Source organism: Anastrepha obliqua, chromosome 5 (assembly GCF_027943255.1).
Source record: "Anastrepha obliqua isolate idAnaObli1 chromosome 5, idAnaObli1_1.0, whole genome shotgun sequence".
Classification (NCBI taxonomy): Eukaryota; Metazoa; Arthropoda; class Insecta; order Diptera; family Tephritidae; genus Anastrepha; species Anastrepha obliqua.
The window spans coordinates 65,159,022-65,184,385 of record NC_072896.1 but is presented as its reverse complement, the minus strand read 5'-3'; the positions used below and the strand labels follow the sequence as shown (position 1 = coordinate 65,184,385).

At 37.6% G+C, this 25,364-nt stretch overlaps 1 protein-coding gene across 1 annotated transcript in view; it reads left to right on the top strand.

Moving 5' to 3' along the window:
• The first annotated feature begins 459 nt into the window (after positions 1–459).
• The window catches only part of LOC129248806 (uncharacterized), a 40,470-nt gene continuing 15,565 nt past the window's right edge, over positions 460–25,364 (top strand). Inside the window, exons 1-2 of the mRNA XM_054888420.1 lie at positions 460–463; positions 3,134–3,590. Of these exons, the coding sequence (XP_054744395.1) occupies positions 460–463; positions 3,134–3,590 (461 nt within the window). The remainder of the gene's footprint in view (positions 464–3,133; positions 3,591–25,364) is intronic.

The following is a 25,364-nucleotide window of genomic DNA, read 5'->3' as shown; positions in this document are numbered from 1 at the left end:
GAAAAATTCTGCTTTATTGAAGTTTTGTGATTTTCGTCATACAAGAAGTAACAAAATAAACATTTATTCCATAAATATACATATGTATATGTTTAAGCGATAACAATATTTTAGTTTAGCCAATTACAATATTTTTTGGAATTCTTTTTAAATATGTAGTGTGACTTAATTCATTTCTTTTCTTAATAATTCTTCGCAGCTGTTCGTTTTTTTAGAAGAGTTCTACGCAAAAATACGGTGGATTGCGTAGCCGGAGTTGGACTGATGAGGGTTATTTTTTTGAAGCGCGGCCGAAGGCCGCCCACGCCAAAAAGAGTTCTACGCAAAAATACTTTTTCTACAAATGGAGGGCAACAGGATTGCTGCGAAGACAAACAAATTTTAAGAAATTTTTAATTTCAGTGCCTCGCTGCCAATAGCGAAATAAGCTAGAAATTTTCAACAACACACTTACGTACCATGAGTACGTATAAGCTTGAATATAATTTTCTTCAAAACGATTGCAATTATTCATTAAATTTTAACAGCTAAATGCAACTTTGACAAATAAAACCTTCAATGATGCGAGTGCTATTAGTTAATTACCTTTATCGCATCTTTAAAATGAGATCTTCTGTCAAATTACTTGTTATCTACATCCCCCCTACCAATTCAAACGATTTTTGAAAGACTAAATTTGGTCCACTGTTAATTCATATATACCGTATATTCAACTTTAAAGTCTTTTTATAATCCAGTATTTCTTAATTCGGAATTATCTAAGGAATTAAGTGCAAATAGAGCGGATTACAACTATACTTAATTCTCATAATTTAGGCGGATTAGGGGAATTTTCGATGGCAGCATTGCCGAAAAATCCTTTTATAGAGAATAACAGGAAAGACTGGATACAAGGCTAGTTTGCACTAACACGTCCAAATTTACAGAGGGTGGCCAAATTATTATACTCAAATCATTTTTTTTAAATAATGTAAAAAGATCTAGCGATAACACACTATATGTTACATATAATATTTTTGGTTTTGAATCATTACGTACACATCTGACAACACTGTACGTGATCTGGAATTACTTATGTTTTTGTTTTTTCTATTGTTTCATATTTGACAGACGTTAGTGACAGTGTCTGTTCAAATTTCAAAGTGCAAGCTTCTTTTTGCGGGTGTGGATTTTAAGAAAAAATAAATCTACAATACTAGGTAAGTGCTAATGTTTTATTTTTATTTTTGGGTTATTATTGTGTTATATACTCATATTTTTTGATGATTTCTAATTTTCTTATTTATTAATTGGGTTTTTATAGAAATAAATTGAAAATTTTGTTTTGTAGAGATGGGGACGTGTGCTGACCTCACACCAACTAAAAAATCAAAAATTTCCACAATGTTGGAATATTGTGAATATACCCAGCGTCAAATAGCTGAGTTACTAAATGTTTCGCAGTCCAGCGTTCGAAATAATAAAACTATTGTAAAACAATAGTAGAGTAAAAACAAAGTACAGAAAATTTTGTTTGAGTATAATAATTTGGCCACCCACTGTACATTAATTGTTTTGATATTTCGATGCAGTTTCAATTTGAGAAATTGCAATTTAAGATATTTTTTTAAATAAATTATTATTTCTTTGTACCAGGGTAGCTAATAGCCCTTGTTGCTTGCGGTGCAGCTTTTACTGACAAAAATATTCAATAAACAAATCAGCCAACAGTAACATTAGAATCTTAATCGGTAATCCCGCAAACGCCGCTGTCTGTTTATACTATTACTGTATTTGTACTTGTTATGTTGCCATTAGTAAAACAGTCTAAGCGCAGTGTAAGATGGCCTTGTGACACACACGAATATGGAATAGAGGAAAAGCTGCTTACTGCATCGTTGCATTCAAAAGTAGCATTTATACATTTCTTTAAAATGTTGAATAATTTAAGTATTGCAGATTTTGTACGCAAACGCCTACTTTTCTAATTTATTGATGATTTGTAATATATTTTTAGGATAGCTTTTACTTTCACGCTGTATTATGAACTGAAAAGTGGTATGGATCATTTTTGTGAAAGAAATAATCAAATGCCATTTCGCGCGAGTGTCTTTTAAAAATTCCTTAATAGTTATAAAAAAATGCGAATTGAGAATTAAATAAAATTCAACTCGTTTCTAATACTTTTACCTTACATCGAATATGTCAATATAATTTCCACATTACGTATTATAATAATATAAATTATAAATAAAAATTAAAATTTTTCTAAGCTTATTTTGTAAATGATTTTGAAATGTACTGTTTGGCAGCACTGTATGGTGAGAGAGCATTAACTAAAACGTTTCTACGGAACAATACAAATTTTTTCATTTACCTACGTACACGATCAACCATACTACGGAACGGAACGATGGTGATTTTTATTTACATGGGGCTCTCATAAGGCTTTCGTGTCAGCTGCTACGGAACGTTCGCTTACATTGGTGAGTGTGAGCACCATTACTTAAAAGTTGTATTTACCTAGCGCAAGGCAACACTGGCCACGAAAGTATTCTCTTGACGTTAGCCAATCCAAGATATATTTTTCAGTTGAGCAAAAAGAGCAGAGGTGTTTGAATATTATTTTATTACTGCCGCTTTGTTATTTGTTATTAACTTATGTTAATAAAATAACATATTTTAGGACGCAAAATAATCTATTCAACCCCAATAGCTCATCGGTTGAGTGTAAAGTGCGTAGTAATTATTGTTCATAATATTAAGCTGGAAAAGGTGTTTCATTTCGTAAAAAGTGAGATGTGTAAATAATCACACAAATAATAAAATACAAACATACCTACTAGGCGACAACTTGCTTAGGTTAGCGTGCATTCATTGTAAAAAGTGTCAGTGGCAGTGGCAGTTGCATAAATAAGTTGTTTGGTAGGTTGCGCAAAGTGGGTAAAAGTGTTGTGTTGCGATATTGTGCTCCAAAATATATTTGCCTTAAAATTACCGCGGTTCTGAGTTACTATTCGAGGCAGCTTATTGTCAAAATTTGAAAAAAAAGAAAATCTACCGAGTGTTACAGTTTGATTGCTAACTACATCGATTTTGAAATCACTTTGTGTTGCCTTTCGCCAATATTTTATAAAAAAGGAAGTCTAACAAGGCAGCAAAATTCAATTCGTTTTTGTTTACAACACTTCATTACATTCCAAAGCTACGGATCCGCCAGGGACTACCGTCTCTAATCCATCATCGGATACAGAGCAATTCGCGGCATCTGACAGTGACGGTGAACTGGCAACAGCAACCATAACCAGAGTCACGGGTACAACAACGAGAGCAGCGGAGCCGTATATAATTCAACAAATTCGGAAAGGAAACCAGCAACAACAATATAATATTCATTCGCAATCGCCCTTTAAGCAGACCCATTTGACAAAAAGTGCGGATATGGCAGCTGTGGTTCGTAAGAAACAGGATGACAAGTACCTGCAGGTGTTGCGAGAGTTGGTAACCAACGGTGGTGGTAATAGGCAATGCTTTGACTGTGGCCAAAAAGGTCCCACATACGTCAACATGACAATTGGATCATTTGTATGCACACGGTGTTCAGGAGTGCTGTAAGTGGAATAAATAGTTTGTCTAGTTAATACTCATTAGCATATGTAGCATAATATATTGTACTTATATATAGTTTTGGATTTACATGAACGCCCTTGCACATATCCCAAATTAATGTCTTTTTTACCGATCTTATGAAATATCGCAATTTTCCTTTCTGTGGTTTAGTTAAAGTACATAAGTTTGTAATTTGCTTCCGGAGGGATTTTATTTGACTTAATGACGTTTAAACAAATGGTACAACAATTTTTAATTTTGTGCTCTCTCGCCGTTCAAAAAACAAAAAAAAAAAAAAAAATTATTGAAGTTTTTAGAAATGAATTAACTACACCATAAGTTGTAGTATTTTATTAGTAAATATTTTTTTTAGTAAATTGTAAAAAATTACGGCTTTAATATTAAAAAAAAGAGATATTGTTGCTTCATTTGAACCTATCGATGAAAATAAATTTGGAACAAACTTTAGTTTTTTAGCGGTCAGTACTAGCTTGAAAAGTGGGCTAAACACAACGTATTTCCACAAAAAAAATTGTGTTGTTGTCAGCTTACATACTAAATGTATATATAAATATTTACAGGCGTTGCCTTGATATAAGTAATTAAAATATTTCAGCGCTTTTTTTTAATTAGATGCATATTCGGTATATTTATTCAAAATTATTAACATTTTGATTAATTTTCAACTAGAATGGACGAGTGACTTACAGCAGCTTCTTTGAAATTCTGTTATTAAGAATACAATTTGTTGAAATTGTAGACTCTGCCGTTTGGCCGACGTAGAAATCAATGCAGTTGATACAATTTTCGTTGTTGTATTATTACAAATATTCAATATTAATGTCAGGGGAATGCTGCTGAAGTGGCAGCATTTGACCGGAAATAAATCTTAGTCCTTACAGGAAAGTAGGGTAGAAACGGCTGCCACCTGAATGGTTGCAGTTGATAAGGTCTAGCTTGGTATGGTGGTTTTACTTAACCCTCAGCAAGCAGAGATTTTTTTTTTTTAAATATACCTAGAAGATGAAATTTCCATTAAATGAATGAAATTGATTAAAAAATTTAAAGATAATTCTAATAATTTTTGACTGCTGATTAATGACTTTTATACACACTTTTGTGAACAAAGGTGTATGTGTATCTTCGACGTAGATTCCAGTTCATGACCCAGAATCAGTGCTGAAGCTATCAGTTAAGAATACATATCGAGCGACTCTTGTAGAATCTTTTCAGCGAAATTAATGGTGACTATCCTGAGACATTAAAATTACGCTGTGGTATAGTTTAAGCCACCAGCAATTTCCTTTTCAGCCAGCAAGCTTTCATAAAATTGCAAATGGAAGGACGCAGGTATCAGGAGCAGTATCAGTTATTGGTTTCCGACGCAACTAATAGAAGGTCTGCTGCAACAAATAATATATGCATAACTGATATTGAGTCTGAACATTGAATTCCCTTTCCTTTAAGTATTTAGAGGTATAATGTTTAGGGCGAGACCTCCATAAGAACTTATAATGCTATCCAGAATTATCTAATATCTCTTAATTACTTCGGAAGAAATCTGAATTTTGTTTAGTGGGAACAAACCAGTCTAACTTTCTCCTTCTGGTGAATTGGATTGTTTTCTACAAATACCTCAAAAAGATTAGTTCGTTTTAAGATCTTCAGCGTTATTTAAATAGCGTAGGACACTAATATATACCAGAAATTGTTGTACATTCCCATGGCAGCCGGTTCTAGGTTACTGGAATGACTCGGGTTTTTCCCGACCAAGGGCTACCGCCCCAGTAAACTAGCCCTGTCTAGTGAACAGCATATCTCTCCACCCCTTACGTCACAGGAGCAACGCCTCGCAGCAACCTTGCTCCAAATGCTTCTCCTCAGGGCTGGAATTGAATCCAATCCTGGGCCAGAAGTATTCTACTGCTGCGTCTGCCATAACCGGCCTGTTCAGGCCTTAAGACTCATAGGGAGTGGTCCACACAGTATGTGGTCCAGTGTTGCTCCCGCCAGCAGGCGTCCAATGCCTGCACGGCTACTACTCCCCCTGATAGGCCGGCACTACCAACCGCCACCACAACCCACACCTCTACTGTAAGGAGCCTATCGGATCAACACAACTCCCCCGACTTAACCCATCCCCCTCCCTCCTGCTCCAACCCCAGTGCGGGGACAAACCAGCAGCTCTTGGTCCCCCGCACAGTCTGTTCCGTGTGTCAGACCGTAATACCTCGGAATCTGGCATCAGTCAAATGCAATTCTTTCAATGGCTGGTGCCATTTTCGGATATGTTCCGGCCTGCGCACCACCCGTGAGTGGACAACTGACTACGTTGCCCCCTGCTGCAGAGCTCTGCACCCGCAACCGCCCCCCAAGGCGCGGCCGCCCACCATCATCAGGCCGGCACAACAACAGCGGATTGTACAGCAGGCCCAACGTAGGCAACCCCACGCGTCCCTCACCCCCCGAGTTACAACGACCTTTCCTAGAAGCTTCAAGCTTCTACAATTCAACTGCAACGGACTCACGAGCAAGGTCGACGAGATAGTTGACTTCATGAGCCGACACAGTATCAAAATAGCTGCGGTCCAAGAAACCAAGCTGCACGATAGCTCCTCTCTGATCACCAGGGATGGCTATAACGTGCTCAGACATGATCGCGAGCGAGACACTGGTGGTGGCCTAGCGTTTATAGTCCACCACACACAGTGCAGTATCGCTTCATTGATGAAGGGATCGACCGCAGGGACAGCACCTTAGAATGTCAAGGCGATTCCGAGCTCGAAATTTTTAATGTTTATATACCCCTGTCACCTGCTGCCCGGCAGGATATCACACTGATAGAGGTGCGCTCATCAGAGGTGAAAACCGATTGGTACCTTGGCATTCAAGCCTGCCAAACGATCGTAGGGGGCAACAAATGACAGAGCAAATAGACGATTCGACATTCAGCACTGTGAATGACGAAGCCCCCACCAGGGTAGTGGGCAATTGCAGCAGCTCGCCTGACCTAACAATAGCTAGCGCGGATCTGATAAAAAGCATAACCTGGCGACTTATGCTATCGCTTGCATCAGACCACTTGCCCATTATCGTCTCGATTGAGAGATCTGCCGACTTTCAAGGACATCCGTCCTCATTTCCCAGCCGAAGCAGCCAGCGTGGCAAATGAGCGTGACCACCTACGCCAGGTTGATCCCGGGGATCCCCGTGTAAAGGATCCCAATTAGGAGATCCGGCAACTGGTAGATCAACACAAGCGGACTAAATCGGTTGAGCACTTGAAGACCTGTAACCTCACCTCTGGGGACCCGAAGAGATACGCGAGCTATTTTAGCCGGGTTTTTATACTGCATCCTCCGGCCGACACATCCAAGCGTTGTGCTACCAGAAGGCTGCACAAACTGAGGAACGACAGTGCGCCACTTGCTTTCTCCGGTGATGAGGTTCAGGGGGCCATCAACAAATCAAAAACATCAAAAGCCATTGGCCCTGACGGACTCAATGCGCTGATGTTGAAGCGCCTGGGACCATTGGGAGTAGGATTTCTCACAAGGGTCTTCAATCTGTCCTTGGCCACTCTCATCATCCCTGACAAGTGGAAAGCAGGGAGAGTGGTCCCATTACTGAAGCCTGGGAAACCCGCCAACCAAGGGGAATCTTATCGTCCGATAACTCTCCTTTCCCCAGTAGTGAAAACACTTGAAGCCCTCCTACTCCCACTCTTCACGAAACACCTGGCCCCAGCCCCACATGAGCACGGCTTCCGACGAGTGCATAGCACCACCACTGCACTCACCGCCATAAGCGCCCAGATAAACCACGGGCTTAACCAAAACCGCCCCTGCGAGAGGACTGTCCTAGTAGCGTTGGACCTGAAGAAGGCTTTCGACACAGTCAGCCATTCCACGCTACTGGATGATATTTATCAGCCGACACTCCTGCCAGGGCTGAAGAGGTGGTCCGCAAACTACCTGAGCGGTCATCACTCGTCAGTGATTTTTCGAGATCAAACACCAAAGCAGAGGAAGATAAAGCTGTTCAACTTCTACATCTCGAAGCTCCCCCAACCACCAGCGGGAGTCTCCCTGGTCTCATACTCTGACGATTGTACGATAATGGCGTCGGGCAGTGACATCGATGGCCTGTGTTCCAAAGTGAACAACTACCTCACCGACCTTTCTCGCTTTTTCACTGCCAGGAATCTCCAACTTTCCCAACTAAATCCACGGCGACCCTCTTCACCACCTGGACAAAAGAGGTCAAACTGTCCCTTAAGGTAAAAGTCGACGACACACCAATTCGGATGTAACCTTCGACAGTTTGCTCTCCTTCTCAGCGCACACAACCGCAATTGCCACTAAAGTCCAAAACCGCAATAAGGTCCTTAAATCGCTTGCCGGCAGCACTTGGGGCAAAGGCAAAGAACTGTTGCTATCGACATTTAAGGCAATTGGTCGGTCGGTTCTGAACTATGCAGCGCCTGTCTGGTCGCCTGGAACTAGTAACACGCAGTGGATAAAGCTACAGACATGCCAAAATACTGCCATTCGGACAGCGACCGGGTGCCTCCTGATATCCCCGGTTCAACACCTTCACAACGAGGCACAAATGCTTCCAGTAATGGAGCATAACAAATTGCTCAGCAAGCAGTTCCTGCTGGGATGTTACCGCAGGTTTCAGCCCTGCAGATACCTGCTTGAGCCTGAGCCGCCTCCCAGGCACGTCAGGAGACATCTCTTAAACTACTCTGACGAAATCCAGGACAAAACTAACCGAAATCTACTGGACCTGACAGTGTTTAGACAGTCAATAAACGACATTCACCGGGAGTCCGTCACCACCTTCTTAAGCTCGCGTCCTGTGAATGCCGTAATCGGAGTCCAACCCAACCACCAGCAGATGAAGAGGTCCTCGTGAGACACGTGACACAATTACGTTCTGGATATTGTAGTAGGTTAAACTCCTACTTATCCAGAATCGACCCCGACATACCAAACATATGTCCGGCACGTGAAAGCACTTTTCACATGCCCCCTAAAACTGACTCATCTAACACCCCTCTCCCTCTGGACCCAACCCGTCGAAACAGCATGTTTCCACGGCCTACCTTTAGATGAGCTAGACGAAGATGACCGGTGATATGGCCGGCACTGGCGGGGCTACTATTACTGTTAACAAACAAACAAAGGAATTGTTGTATGTACATAGAGGAAATCAATTACCAGAATGCAACGTATTGGGCCTTTGCAAAACGAATTCAATCGATAAGCACAGAATTTATGCCTAAAACCTGCGCCTCGCAAGTTATAGCAGGCACATTTGCAGAACGGTCTTTGTGCCTTCTTTCGAATGTAAAGCTCAACCAGGGCTATCGAAACGTCTTAACGTGGACGATATTAGATTAATATGCGTGGAGCTTTTCGGGCTAGTATAGTTACTCTTAACAATATTGGAGGTAAATACAGAGTCAAATTTCTAAAACAATGTTTAACCATCAACCGTCAGGACTTTTGTGACGTTCCCATGACAGTCGGCTCGACGTTACCGTATCGGCGCAGATTTATATCTGACTAAGGGCTGTCTCTCTCGCAGCATTCCCCAAATATTTAAGAGGAATGTTTCAACTGTTACAACAACAACAACAACAACAACAGGCTTATTGTGTGAATTTCATTTGGTGGTTTGATTCTTTATAAAGATTCAATGTTTTATTATCACTAGACTATACTTTTTTCGTTTGCCGAGAGTTCGCTGGATATGAAAAATGTAAAAAAACCTCGATTTTATAAAAAGTGCAATTTCCTTGTTAATATGTTCTCACTATTTTCCTGCAGTGAGATATTTCATGAAGGTCGTCTGAAATAGCCAAGTTTAGTTGTTAAATTAAATACTCTGTCCACTCCAATTGATTTCACTCACCTATGTCGATTTGGTGTACATTTCTTTCCATAAGTCGTAGCTTTGCCAGAACTTGGAGGCTTGTTGAAGTCGGAAGTCCTCTATTATTAATGGATTCCTAAATGTTAATTAATCTGAATAACAATTATAAAAACATAATTCCGAAAAGAATGCCTTATTAACTAAAAAATAAGATAAGAACAATGCACGTGTGTTGTGTGAATGTGCTTTTTGCCATCGCGTCAATGAAATCAATCAAAATGCAGCAGACAGGGTTCACGTTATTTATTCATTGAAATAGTGCATTTTGCATGCGCATAGAAAATACATAGTAAGAATGTGGCACATGTAGCACGTGTATTTCAGGCAACCTGCTACTAATACTGCACTTCAAATGGAAATGCTGCAACATACTCGACGTACATACACTGCATCAAAAAATTGTAAATACAGCGCTGACTTTCGGAAGAAAGTGATAATACCTTTAGGATTAAACGATTTTTGGTGAAAATTTTTACTCTCTTCAATCTTTTATTTCATAGTGAAAGCAATAACAAAAAATGTTACGAATAAATTAAGGATATTCATAGCAAAAAAAACCCAAAAGAAATTATCTTCAAAATTTTACATACAGTAAAGGAAATTTAAAGTTTACGTAAAATATATAGGTTTCAATAAGACGTATGGTATCCATTTGTTCCAATTACAACCTTCAGGCGACTTTTCATGGAACATACCAGCTTCTTGGTTTCATCAGGCGAAATATTTTGCACTCCTCTTCGATAATTCGCTTCAATTGCTCTTTGTTTTTTATTGTGTGCTTTCTAATTTTTTTTTCCAAAATATCCCACAAATGCTCAATCGGATTTAAGTCTGGAGACTGGGGCGGGTGTGGGAGCACAAATTTACAATTGTAAATCAAGTAAGTTCTTATAACTTCCGAGCTATGCCTCAGGTCATTGTCTTGCACCACCCTGAAATCCGAACCGAGACCAAGTTTTTCAGCGCTCTGCTTTAAATTGTCCTTTAGAAAAGATAAATATTTAAATCTATCCATAGTGCTTTCTACAAATGCAAGATTTCCAACACCGTTAGCCGCCATTGTGCCCCAAACCATTACATTTCCGTGCCGCCACCGTGCTTGACGGTAGGAGTGAGGTTTTCCTTTCTGAGAGCAGTATTCGCTTTCCTCCATACAAATTCATAAATATAACATACATACATAAATATAACATCGTTCCAAAAGTCATCTGGCTTATCAACATTGGTTTTCGCGTACTCCAATCGCTTGTGTGCATTCTTCGTTGATAATAATGGCTTTCTACGTACGACGCACCCCTTGTAACCTTTAGATTTCAGGAAGTTTCTTATAGATTGTGGGTTCACAACTGGTCTGTCAACAGTTGCTGATATCTTACCGTAGCTTTTTCCTTCTAGCTTTAACTTTACAATTATTTTTTTAATATCAACCGGAACTTCTAAATGCTTTTTTGGTGCCTCACTCTCCATGTCGAAGTGTTTACGATTAAAATTATAAAAACGCACTCATAAGGTTACAATTAATCGAGAGTAATAATTTTCACCAAAAATCGTTTAATCCTAAAGGTATTATCACTTTCTTCCGAAAGTCAGTGCTGTATTTACAATTTTTTGATGCAGTGTACATACATATGTACACACTTACTTATGCACATACATACATTACATGACATAAATAGGTGTGGAGTTGTCTGTCTCCCATCGGACGCGTCCCCAGGTGGCGGATGGGGAATGCTCGGCAGATATGAAGGGTAAGTGGGAAATAAAATACCACTCGCGGACCAAAACAGACAAACACGGATAGGAGCGACAGAAATTGAGGAAGCGATATAAAAGCCACCAAATCCGAGGACATTCCGGGGACAGAGGCGCACAGATACCGTCTCTATAATATAAGTATCCTCTTCACCATACAACGGTATGGTAAACTATACAAAAATCCAGGAGTGTTTGACTCACAGTGAGGGGCTTCCCTGGTCAGCGTCTGTCTCCAGGTTAGGAGCGGCTGTAACTTACGCGTAATCTGGCTGGCGAGTCATCTAAATGGAGACCAGTAACATTCTGACTTTGAAAAGAGACTCCATAATATTGTACGTCTCTCCAATCTGGGCTGGAACAAAAAAGTGCCTATAGAACGATAGCTGATTGGCAATCAAAGTAGGACCAGTCATCAAAAGGCCGGTGGTCGCATAGGTTGATCCCACGGATTAACGAGTGGATCTGTCAGAAATATGGAGTCGTTGATTTGTTCTCAGCTATTAAGTGGACACGGATGTTTCCAAAAATATCTGCATCGCCTAGACTTAGCTGGTAGTCCTTATTGTCCAGAATGAGTGGACGAAGAGGAGACGGTCGAGCATGTGGCTTTATATTGTAGCAGGTTCATGAAAGAACGCGATGACCTGGCAAGAACAACTGGTGTGTTTCTGACGCCCATTAACCTAGTTCCATAAATGCTTGAGTCGAGTAAAAAATGGAGGGCAGTGCAAGCTTTTGCAACTCCAATTATCGTGGAACCTCCCACATTGATTGGAGGCGAAGAAACGATGCGAGACGAACGCGTCAGCAACCACAACTGTCTTATTGATACAAATCAACAAGACGAACAGTAGACGAATATAACCGACGATTGAGCTTATTGCTCACGACGGCCTCCAGACGTAATTACCATAACGGTCTCCCCGTAGGATGGACCGTCGGACTTGAGGTGCTTTTAGTGGCGTTAAAATCCCACACTGACTAAGGCTTTCGATTGCTTTTACACATCGTTAAAAAAAAATTAAAAAAAAAAATATAAAAAAAAATGACATACATAATTAGCCTTTGTAAAAAAAATTATGAAATTTTGAAATTTTTTTTACAAATTTGACACAAACAGAAATGCCAAAAATGGCGTGAGAAAACATTTATCATAGCAAGCAACGAAATACCGTTATTTGTACACGATTGCACGTGTAATGCGTAGTTTAAGCGTTCTTAGTAAGATTTCATTTCATGAAGCTGAAGTGTAAGTGTTGTAACGCATTTAAATCTGTTACAAATCTAAATTTTAATCGTTTTAAAGCTTCTTTAAAAATCTAGTAAAAATGGTTATGGCTATAAAGAAACATTCAGCTCAATTGAAAATTAATGATAGAAAGACATTGGCAAAAAGTTTTCATTAAAAAAAATCAAAAGTATATTTCATAATAAGCAGCTCATTATCGTGGAGAACGCCCTGAAGCAACAACACGACAATAAGACTTGGATACTTATGTAATACGGTCGCAAAGGGTTAAAGGACCGTCCACATAAATTGGCACCAAGCATAGAGCTCAAACCGTAAACCGAAAAGTAAAGCATATTAGATGGCTCCTATTTGTAGTTACAGAATGGGGGGACCTACAGTTTTAAACCGACTTCGAACGGCAAATGGTTTTTTATGAAGAGCTTTTTCATGGCAGAAATGCACTCGGAGATTTGCTATTGCCAAGAGGCTACTGTTGTTAGAAATAACTTTTCTGTTATTTGATATTCATACACGGAGATTCGAATCTACTCACTCCCCAATGGTAGTCACGCACCAACGCATTCGGCTATGGCGGCCTGCTTAATTAGGGGGTAGATAAAAGGTCATTTATTTTACGAGAACGTCAATAACGACGTTTTCTATTTTTTCCAGAGTACATCAACTGGTCAGTGAAGCGTTGGGCAACTGCATTCTTTTCATATGAATCCAAATTTAATGTCAAATTTTCAGACGGAATGAGAAAAGTTCGCCAATCACGAAATATGCGCTTAGATTCTCTGTATTCTCAAGGTACAACTAAGCATCATGGAGGGGTGTACTGGTGTGTAGATGTTTTTCTGCATTTAGCATTGAAACCCTGCACCGAATAAATGACAGAATGAATTGCTTTAGGTTCAAAAATATACTTGAAATTGTAATTCTCCCCCATGAAGCATGAAATATGCCGCTTTTATGGTCAATCCAGCATAATAACGACCCGATACATACCTCAAAACTCATAAGAAATATAATTGTTACTGAAAAAATTTATGTTTTCAAATGGCCGACTCAGTCATCGGACCTTTATTCAATACAAAGTGTCAGGGAAATAGTAAAGAGAAGGATCGGCAGAGTGGGTGTCAATATGGGCAAAAATAAGTAAATTGAATTTAGTTAAGCATTCCTCCTCCCTAACTTCTTTGTTTCTATACCTTAAAGCTTCTCCTTAAATATAATGGTTATGATAAACAATTTTAAATAAAAATAATTAGTCCAATATGCTTTGTTGCATTGAATATTGAATAAGTGTACATTTTTTTCGTATACAACGTCACGGATGAAATAATGTCTATGGTTGTTTATGTTTTCTTAAAGTAACTATTTCTTCTTTATTTTCAAATAATTTCATTACTTTTAGAATAATATTTATCAGAGCGAGAGATGATAGTGTCATTAATTGGCACCAATCCGATATGTTTTGTCCGACACTGTATGCACGTATGCATGTATGTATGGGCTGGAGCCGTATTGCAGCTGTGTTTGAAGTCGCTTATGCATAGATATGCATAATGTTCTTTCTTATGTATGTATATAAATACATATGTACATAACTTATGGTGTGCCTCTACGTATATACCTATGTACATACATAGATTTGCTGCATGTTTTGTATTAGTTGCTTATGTTCTCACATTGCTAACGATCGAATGACCCAATTTACTTAAGCTGAATTCCTCAGTTGCAATTGTGATGCCGAGGCGCCCAATCCCCCTCCACCTGGTCATCCACCGATTAGAGTCAACCACCGTCATCCATTTACTAGCAGGCAGGAAACCTGCAGCGTGTACTCCACTATGACGATCGCGTTTGATGTGGCATAGATTAAATAGGTTGATGGCTTGTTGATGGTTTGAAAAACTTGTCGGAGCTGCAACGCATTAATGCGGAAGAGGAAAGATGAGGAAGTTGTTAGACTGCCATTCACTCAAACTGTGCACGCATTAATTTATTGGTCCCATATGAGCATGTTCATGCCTTCAAGTACATATCTGCACATACACATACATACACGCATTATATTTAAATACATACACTTACGTATTCAATGCATAAACATCCATTTTTATAGGATTACTTATTAATATTTTCCTTTGCTACATTTTGTATGCGGAAATACTCAATAAACTTTTGCCGACAAAGCTGAAATTGTCGTTGTAACCACTAAACACTGTCGAAGCTAAATATTTTGGTAAACTCCACAAATCGTTACAACTTCCGCTGGTACTCAAAGACCAACAGAGCTCCGGTTAAATAAAATGACTTCTGCTGCGATTTCGAAGTAGTTAATACCATTTACTAGCATAAGTTATGGTTTATATTAATTTTGATTATCGATAACCCAATGTTGTCCAAACCATCGATAATATTTAGCACCAAGACATGGCCCGTATTCGCTGTTCTGTTTTACTAATAACAAACAAATATTTGTTGAGCTAACCTCATAATATTTTATTTTAAAAAAAAATGTACATGAAAAGAATTAAATTATTCTGAACTAGGAAAATAAATAATCGAAATGAAAATTCATATTTTCTCTTTTGTGCTAAAAAAAATTGTGCGTTTATTGCGTGGAGAAAATGCGCAACACCGTAATAATACGTTCACATATGCATTAAGCGCCTATAAATCCACCAAAATAATCTACCCGTTCACATACAGCTGTTGACAGCTAATTAGAAACGACACTTATTTCAAAATAAATTTTCCATTTTCCTTTTAAACACGTATTTTCATAACTTTTTGCCAATTTTATTTAAACATATGATAAACTTAAAAACTAGTGGAAAACAATTTAATCGCAATTCTTTATTAAATATATACATATATATTTTTTTAAAGCATGTGAAATGCACGATTTGGATAGGGCAACTAATTAGAAACAGTAATGTATTATCAGATCAACATAAAGATTATGTTAGTATTTGGTTCCATAACTCTTTTGCTTCAACACTGCCTCACACCGATTGCGCATTGATGTAATGAGATTCTGACAACGTGCCACAGGTATTGCTTGCCATGCCGTTTTTACTTCGGCAAAAAGGACATCCATATTTGGGATATTTTTGGCACTCACGGCTTTTTTAACGTCACCCCAGAGATGCTCTATTGGGTTTAAGTCCGGACTGGATGATGGCCATTCCAAAACATTGATGGAATTTTCGTCGAAAAACTGTTTCGTCAACTTTGCCGTGTGCTTTGGATCATTTTCCTGTTGAAACTTCCATATAACTGGCAAATTTTCCTCAGCTCACGGCAACATTACATTTTTTAGTATATCGACGTATTTCTCCTTATTTAAAATTCCATCAATCCTATGGATTGGGCCAACACCATTCCACCAGAAACATCCCCACACCATGATTGATCCTCCACAATGCTTCACTACCCGTGAAACGTAGCGAGGATTGAATTCTTGGTTGATTGGCCGTCGAACATACCTTTTACCATCTGGGCCTATGCGATTTATCTTGGTTTCATCGCTCCAAACGATATATTTCCATTGATTTGGAGTCCATGACCAATGGAATCTAGAAGACTACTCGCCGTCTCCTTTGTATCTTGGTTAGAAAGGCCTTCTTGCGTGCTGCTCTGCCATGCAGTCCAGATTCGACTAGACGCCGAGCATTTGTCCTCTTGAATATTTCGAAATTATATTGATCCTGAATTTCCCGTTGGACGTCAGTGGAAGTCTTTTTTGAGTCTCTTTTGGAGATGATTGCTATCTTGCGGTCAACTTCTGCTGAAGTTTTCCGGGGCCTTTTCTTACGTGGAACATTGTCAACAGTCTTAAAAAGTTGGATATGCTTTAAGGCGTTAAAAACCATTTTTTTGAGCATTTGACTTGCTTAGAAATTTCACTGTACGACTTTCCAGCTTTACGAAGGTCAAAAATGGAGCTCCGCAGGTCAGGTGTACAGCTGCTGCTTTTTCCCCATTACACATCTTGAAGACGAATATTTTAGTTGCTTTCAAACAACCAATTTAAAATATATACATACCAAAAAGTCGATTATATTACTATTAAAATAACACAACTTGCCGAATATGCTTCCATTGAACAACTGTTTCTAATTACTCGTCTCAGTTTATTTACCTTGAACTAAGTAACCCATGCACTGCGTTGGATAATATTAACGGTACTTCAATTTCACAACTACAAAACTAGGCGCATTGGGTAGTAAATAGAGTAACAAAAGCAATGCAAATGATTTTAAGAGAAAAAATAACGGTAAATTTAAACAGTTCAATATTATGCTCATCAAGCGTTTATCAAAAGGGAGCGTTTCTAATTAGCTGACAACAGCTGTATGGCTGATTACCTGCAAAATTGACAATCAGGTGTTAATACTGCTTTGAGAGGTTTTTCTTCATAGAAATTATTTTGGTAGAATATTTCGGTGTTTTTGGTTTCTTTAATTATTATAACCGATACGAAGAAAATACAAGCAGAAAGCATAGCTAATTTAATTGCGCAATTGGCTGCTAATAATAAACAGTTGAAGGAAATCCGTATGCGACGTTTACTGAGGTTGCAAAAAATTGTGGCAGCAATACGCATGCGAAATTCAATATTACATTGTATAATAAGCAGGAACATGTCGAAGCGTTTATGAACACACGTAAGTAATTGTGTTTGTTTTTGTTATTAGGGAATATAATAGGTAAGTTATTAGGGAATATAATAAGTAACGCGAGTCCGTTTATTCTAGGTGAGGCATGGCAAGTTCTGGGAGATAGACATTCCTTGCAGCACCGGCCAGTTTTTTAAGGAGTGCTTTAGTATGAGCCCGGACTCTTTTGCCTTTTTATGTAATGAAGTCATGTCCATTGCGAAAACTGATACAACGTATAGGAAATGCATCCCTTTAGACGAACGTGTCGCGATTGCTTTATATGCGCTTGGTTCTTCAGCTGAATACAGGACGATCGGCAGACTGTTCGGAGTATCAAAAGGAAGTGTATGCAATATTTTACAGGATTTTTGTTCAGCGATTTGGGATAAGCTCGCTCCTAAGTATTTACCCAGCAGATTTCTTACCCAAGAGAAAATTGAAGGGTGTGTTAAGGGATTTGAGAAAATTGGATTTCCACAATGTTTGGCTGCTTCTTACCGACAGGGTGTATATTTTACTTAATGCTCAAAGATCTCATATAAGTTTAATTAACTTCAGATGGTTGCCATATTGAAATACGACCTTCAGCCAGTGATGCTGTAGACTATTATAACTATAAGGGTTGGTACTCAATGGTTTTACTAGCCCTCGTTGAGTACAGGTGAACTGTTTATATTGTATGTATATAAGTTCGATGAAAATACTGACCTTAATTTTTCATAGGTATAGGTTTATGTACCTATATAAATGTTGGGGCACTGGGCCGCTGCAATGATTCTCAAATTTTCGAGCAGTGAGAATACGAAACCAATTTTTGGTACAAATGTTCCAGTCGCTAAGGTAGGAGACTCAGCGTTTCGCTTTACAGAGTTTCTAATGAAGCCTTACCCTTACAACTCAACAGACGGATACAGCGAAAAAATTTTTAATTATCAACTTTCCAATTCTAGAAGAGTAGTAGAGAATGCTTTCGGTCACTTGAAAGCAAGGTTTAGAAGAATTGGTAAAGGCATTGATAATGACATCAAAAATGCATTGTCAATAATAAAATGTGGCTGTATTGGGCACAACTTTGTAAATGAAGGTAATGATAGTATTAACAACAAATGGATCCAAAGCCAAACAAATTTCGAATTCGTAAATCAACGAGAGCAACCAGAACTTACGTACTATACTCAAGACCACAGCGTCAGCGCAGAACAAATTTGAGAATCAATCGCTTCGTTTTTATCTCCCTTTTAAACTGCTATAATATCCAGAACGTAATTGGGACAAGGTTACGTGGATTCTCGGGGAAGTTGAAGCTCTTCATCTGCGATTGGTGGTGGTTGGACTCCGATAACGGCATTCGGGGGTCGGGAGCTTAAGAAGGTGGTGAGAGTCTCCCGATGAATGTCGTTTGTAGCCTATCTGTACACTGCCCGATCCAGTAGCTGTCTGTTAGTTTTGTCTGAGATCTCGTCCGCGTAGTTGAGGAAATGCCTCCTGATGTGCCTGGGAGGTGGCTCAGGCTCGAGCTGGTGTCTGCATGGGTGAGGCCTGCGGTACATTGGTTGTTGTTGTTGTTGTTGTAACAGCATAAACATTCCCCATACTTACATACGGGGAATGCTGCTGAAGTGACAGTCCTTGGCCGGATATAAATCCGGGTCGTTTCGGTAACGTAGAACCGACTGTCGTGGTGGTACATTGGTCTATTCTGTCGCTTCTCTTTTCTCGTATACGGCTCTGCCCATTTAATTAGCCGCTTTCAGTATTCTTTTTCAACTAAATATGTATGTGTGGATGGCTCTATAAATGCTTATTTGTGAGCTGGATTTACTGCCAAATCAATGTGATAACATTTGCGCTATAAAATTTATAAATGGCTTTGCGACAGACTATTTGGCGTCTTGAATGTCGAGCAGTCTCGCTGAGTAATTAATATTTGTATTTATGATAGTTTACTACGCTTATCATAAAAGGAAATGGAAAAATATATTTTTGTTGCCAGTAAATTCAATTTTGCACTGTAAGTGGCAGAATGCAAGTATGTGAGTAGGTGTTCGCTTACTAACCATCTGTCGCAAATGTTTGCGTGTTTTCTGCAATCTAAATTAATGTTACACTTAACCTGTTATTACTCAAGTGGTTATCTATTCAGACTTTTATAAGACTTGACGCTAACAATTGGGTGGGTTTGTCTATGACACCTCTAGTATTATTAGCGCTTGTTTGCCGTTATATAGCGCGAATATTTGGTAGGAAAATAATTTAGTTTAAAATTAATTGTTTCCCTCTTGCAATGGGAGAAGAGAGGAATGTGATGTGTCTTATGGGCAACCATATAAACTAACCTAACCAATTCTTTAGTTCTGCTTTGTTGTTCTTCTTCGTTTGCTTTTATTTTAAGGGAATTGATGGCTTGCTAGGATACTACTGTTTTAAGCTTCTCTTCGGCGTGGGTATAAGACATCCCAATACGTCGAAATAAGTTATATGGCGTGACGCAACATATATCACCCTATGCCAATTATATTTGACACGTGTGAGCTAGACAGGTGCAGTATGTATACAAACAGACAATCAATGGAGCGTGTGAAGGTCAAAATAAAGATTTCCATCCCTCAAAATCATTTTATTTTATTTAGTAAAAAACGTCATTCAAAAGCAAAATTGAGGATTAATTTTGGGCCACCTTGTATAACATGTTCTAAAACTACTTATACATAGTTGGGGCCGCCGTAGCTGAGTGCGTGCATGACTACCATTCGAATTTCTCAGGTCCAAACCTACTGTGGGCATGAAGAAAGACTCGAGTTGAAAGGGTCTACAGGCAGACCAAAAAAAGTGACGCAGCGAATTGAACGTAAAATTATTAAAACTATTTATAACAAGAGGATTAGTTCTTCAAGTGGAAAAAGACTACGGGTTAAGAGTTTCTCATGAAACTGTTCGAAAAGTGTTGCAAAAACACAAATATTCTTCAAGAGTGGCTAGGAAAAAACCCCTGTTATCAGCACAAAACGTTGATAAAAAATTGCGATTTACCACCGAGCACATATCACTTCCCACAGAGTACTGGGATGACGTTATTTTCTCAGATGAGACGAAAATGATACTCTACTACCATGATGGACCCCACAGCGTTTGGCGTAAGCCTCTCACAGCACTACAAAACAAAAATATTATCCCTACCGCAAAGTTTGGAAAACTGTCAGTAATGGTTTGGGGTTGTATATCAACAATGGGAGTGGGTGAAATCAAAATTTTGGACGAAAAAATGACCAAGGAAGTATATTTTGATACAGTGCACTCGGGATAACTCGAACTAATTAAAACAGGCGCTGTTCGATTTATCGAATTTGTTCGACTTATCAATTGAGTGTGCTATGTTAAAAAAACAGTCATCGATATCGATTTTTCGATCGATTGTTAAAAATGGAAGCCAGTAGAAAATTTCTGTAGTATAGTTTCGTTATACGAATTACATTTTGGTCCATTGGCTGGATCAATGGTGTCGCATTCGGCGGCATAAACATAGTTAAAATTAAACCATCCTCGGACTTTAATTCGATTTCGTTGGGATGTGATGGGGCATTATCAATTAGAAGAAGAGCCTTCTCAGGTAGTCCCCCATCTTTCAAATATTTTCTTACCTAAATATTAAAGTCATTTAACTTGGTTAAAAAAATTGTTTTAATGAATCTGGATTTTACCTGCGGCACGAACGAATTATGAAACCAGTCTTTGAAAATCGCCGAAGTCATCCAGGCTGATTTGGAATTTTTGTACTCCACCGGACATTTAAAATTTTTGAAAACACGAGGATTTCTTGCTTTGTCAATAACGAGAAGTTTAAGCTTATGGTTGCCGGTAGCGTTAGTGCAAGCCATAAATTGCCTTATCTTTCTTTTTTATAAGACTTAGGGTGGACTTGGCTACCCCATATTCCTTCGCTAGAGAAGTAACACTACGTCCACGTTTAATTTTGTTAAGGACTTCAGCCCTCTCTTTTAATGTTAAACACTTCAACCTTTTACGATCCATTACTCACGTGCACTGATACACTATATTACAAATGACAAATTTAAAGCAATTTGGTCAATGCAAGATGTTGTTCCCAGAAAACTAACGGGATATTAACGCCGAAATATTCATATGGACAATACACTAGTATACATATAATTTATATACATATACTATTACATATGTATCTATGTACAAAATGTACATGTTTGAAAAGAATGTGTGTACAAATAAATTTGTTTTTTTGTTCGAGTTATAGCGCTTTTTTATTGTTCGAGTTACAAAGAAGTCAATAGGGGAAAAATGTGTTCGAGTTAGCACGTCGTTCGACTTAGCGGCTATTCGAGTTACCGCGAGTGCACTGTATTTTAAAAAACGAACTGACTTCAAGTGTTAGAAAATTCGGCTTTATTCACCCGGAAAATTCGAACAAATTTAAATACAAATACTATCAAGATAATGATCCCAGACATAAATCTTATTTATGCAGGTTCTGGTTGCTCTACAACTGCACCAAAGTTATTGATACTCCCGCCGAAAGTCCCGACATTAACCCAATCGAAAATTTGTGGGTTCATTTAAAAATAAAAGTAGGAAAAAGATCGCCAACTAATAAAACTGAATTAATAAGATTCATCAGAGAAGAGTGGGGAAAAATACCAATGGAATATGATATTCCGAAACTAATTAAATCAACTAAATAATTTCTTACACCTTTCACATTCCATACCATTTGCAAAAAACCCCAAATTAATGAAATTCGCGGAAAATAACTGCATTTTTTGTTGTTTTCATCAGTTATGCAAATATTTTTTTGACACTTTTTAAATCGAGTAAACATCTTTTTTTGTTGTTGGTTTTGTAATGTGTGTGTGTTTATTTAATAACTGTTGGTGCCTAATAGTCGTAGACAAGTACAGTAATGGAATGTGTGTAGAAATTTTTTGTTTGCTTTTTTATTTGTTGTTGGAATTCTCGATCAAAGCAAAAATTTTAAATTTTTCTTCACTATGCAAAGATATTTTTGACAAACTGTATGTATGCCACTGTTATGCTAAATTCTTATAATATTTTACAAACAATAAATTTATTGAGACCAAGAGTAACATAATTTAGATATTAAAAATGGCCATAGCCACTGGACATTTCATGGATAAAATCTATTGTTTTATACAGTGCATCAATGCTTTGCTATGTATTAAATGAAAATATCGATGCTTTTATTGCAAATACATTATACAAGGTTTTGTTTATTTTTGAATGGAAAATTTACAAACAATGAATTTTAATATACATAAATATTTCTCTCTAAATTTGGTAGCGATACATCTCGTAATAATCGCCGATATGTTGTGCGTCTCTACTCTAGGTGCGATATTATTATTATACATATATATACCTTCTGCTCAAATATGAATGAGACGTTATCAATAAAACGGTCCGCGGATGACATATGGCAAAAATAAATTTTTTGTTTTTTGGTAGGACTGTTATAAGCTTACATGGCAAATTTCAGCGTGATATGTCACATAGTTTGTTTTCTGTGCTACTGTAAACAAGTCAAGCTCGAGTGTGTTCTTCGAATTCTCTTTTATGACTTCAATTGTCTCAAAATGTTTTCCACGGAGCGGCAACTTGAGCTTGGGAAACAGGAAAAAGTCACATGGAGCCATATCCGGCGAATACGGTGCTTGCGGAACGATATTAACATTATTTTTGTTCAAATAATCGCGAACAAGACGTGATGTGTGAGCTGGTGCATTATCGTGATGCAAGAACCATGACTTGTTGTCCCACAATTCCTTCCTTTTAAGACGAATGTTCTCGCGCAAACGCTTTAAAACGTCTAAATAATATTCAGCGTTAACCGATCGGCCTTGCGGAAGGAACTCCGAGTGCACCACAACTTCGTAATCGAAAAAAACAGTCAGCATAACCTTAATTTTTGAGCGACTTTGGCGTTTTTTTTTGGGTTGATGTACGGCCCCCCTTGAACGATTTGTACCACTGGAAAACACGTGCACGCGATAGAGCAGGGTCCCCATAGGTTGTCTGCAACATTTTTAAGGCGTCTGAAGCCGAAATTTTGTTGGAATAACAAAATTTCAAACAAATTCTTTGAATTTCCATCGTTAAATTCGAAGAACACACTCGAGCTTGACTTGTTTACAGTAGCACAGAAAACAAACTATGTGACATATCACGCTGAAATTTGCCATGTAAGCTTATAACAGTCCTACCAGAAAACAAAAAAATTATTTTTGCAATATGTCATCCGCGGACCGTTTTATTGATAACGTCTAGTTCATATTTGAGCAGAAGTTATATTATAATATATAATATATATATACATATATTATTTTGGTCGAGGTTTTCGGGGAAAAATTTTGTTTTGTTCTATTAGAAAACCCGAACCCAAACGGTACGACAAAATATTTTTATTTATTTTTTATTTTATCGCTCTATAGGCTGTTGATCCCATAGGCTAAGAAAATAGAAGTATTCCATAAATCCAATTTGCGTATATCAAAATTTATTATTTGTGAAAAGGCTATTGTTTGCTTATTATCGTTATTTAAAGCCTTGAGATTATCGCAAAATATCACATTTATGAACTTGCGTTTGTAAGCGTAAAGCAAGTGGAATAGAGTCTTGTTTTATTTTCAAACTTGAAATGTATGTATTATATTATTATTTCTGCTTTTGCAACGAAATATTTTCTTTGGTCTTGCATATGTAAAGCTAGAAATATTGATTTTTATTGGAAATACGTCTATAGAATCAGCTTGATCACTGATTAGACTTCGGGATTTTACAGAAAGTAGATGGAAGTAGATTGAACTTTTATTGAACTTTTTCGTGTATACACATTTTAGTAATCTTTTTTTATAAAAAATAAAAAATCACATTTGTATATTGACGTATGTACTTAGCCTAAAATGTGTATTGAAACTTGTATTATATAGCAAAGAAAAATGAATAAAGTAAGTAAAAATGTAAGCAATCTCATATTGTCGGAATATGAAAAAAAAACATCCATCCAATTTAACTGTTTATAAGCAAAAATCATTACCGATACCAGGATTCGAGCTTGGATTACTATGGCCACAACGTAGGGACGATCGCGTTGCGCCGCATTCGATTTATTTGGTGCAAACTGTGCTAAATAATTGCTACTGCTACCCGAGCCCGGCCAGTAAAAGAGCAAATAAACGAAAATTGAAAATTACCGGAAAGTAGACGCAATAACATTATACCTTTAACTTTATAAAATACATACATATACACATGAATATATACATAAGTATCTACAATAGATAAAATATAATATGGCCGGCATCACGGGTTCATGAAAAATTAAAAAGTATGATTCAGAAAATCTAAATTAAATTGTTGACTAATACATTTTATATGTACATACCTATCTATGTGCAGACACGTGCAGTAAAATAAGTATGCGACATTCTGACCAGTTTTGGCTATTTTGCTATTGTTTATTTAGCGTATATTAGTTTTTTATAAAAGTTTAACTCATTATACAAAGAAAAGTGTAAAAATTATGTAAATTACAAAAACTGCAATTTATTATCCAAATTTCCAAAAATTTCAATCAAAATTTTTCAAATGAGAAAAATTATGAGAATTTATGAAAACTACAAATTTTCACCAAAATTTCAAACTCTTTAATAAGAATTTTAATATTTTAATATAATAAAGTGCAAGTGGCTACAAAATATTGTTGAAATTTGAAAATTTTTTTGCTGACAGTGTCACGCACTTTCTTCCATACAAAGTGCGTTCGACAGTTTTTTTGTACTTAGTTACATACATATATTAGTGCAATAGAGAAAGCTGGGCGAAATGTCTCAGACCAAGTTTATTGCCCATGAGTGTATATGAATTGCAGCTAAATATACCTATGTACTTGCATTCACAAACTAGAAATTTCCAACCCAAACAAAATTGCAAAATCTCCAAAAGTCATACATATTAATATAATATGACTGAGCTCAAATTAGCATAAGTTGAGTCACACTGTTGGGATACAGTGTTAGCCTATGTCTTAGATAAAATAAAAGTGTGTACATATTTGTTTTGTTATTTTTATAAACAAACTTTATCGTATTTTATCTTTGCTTGGTGTTTCACATTCATTAATAGTTTTG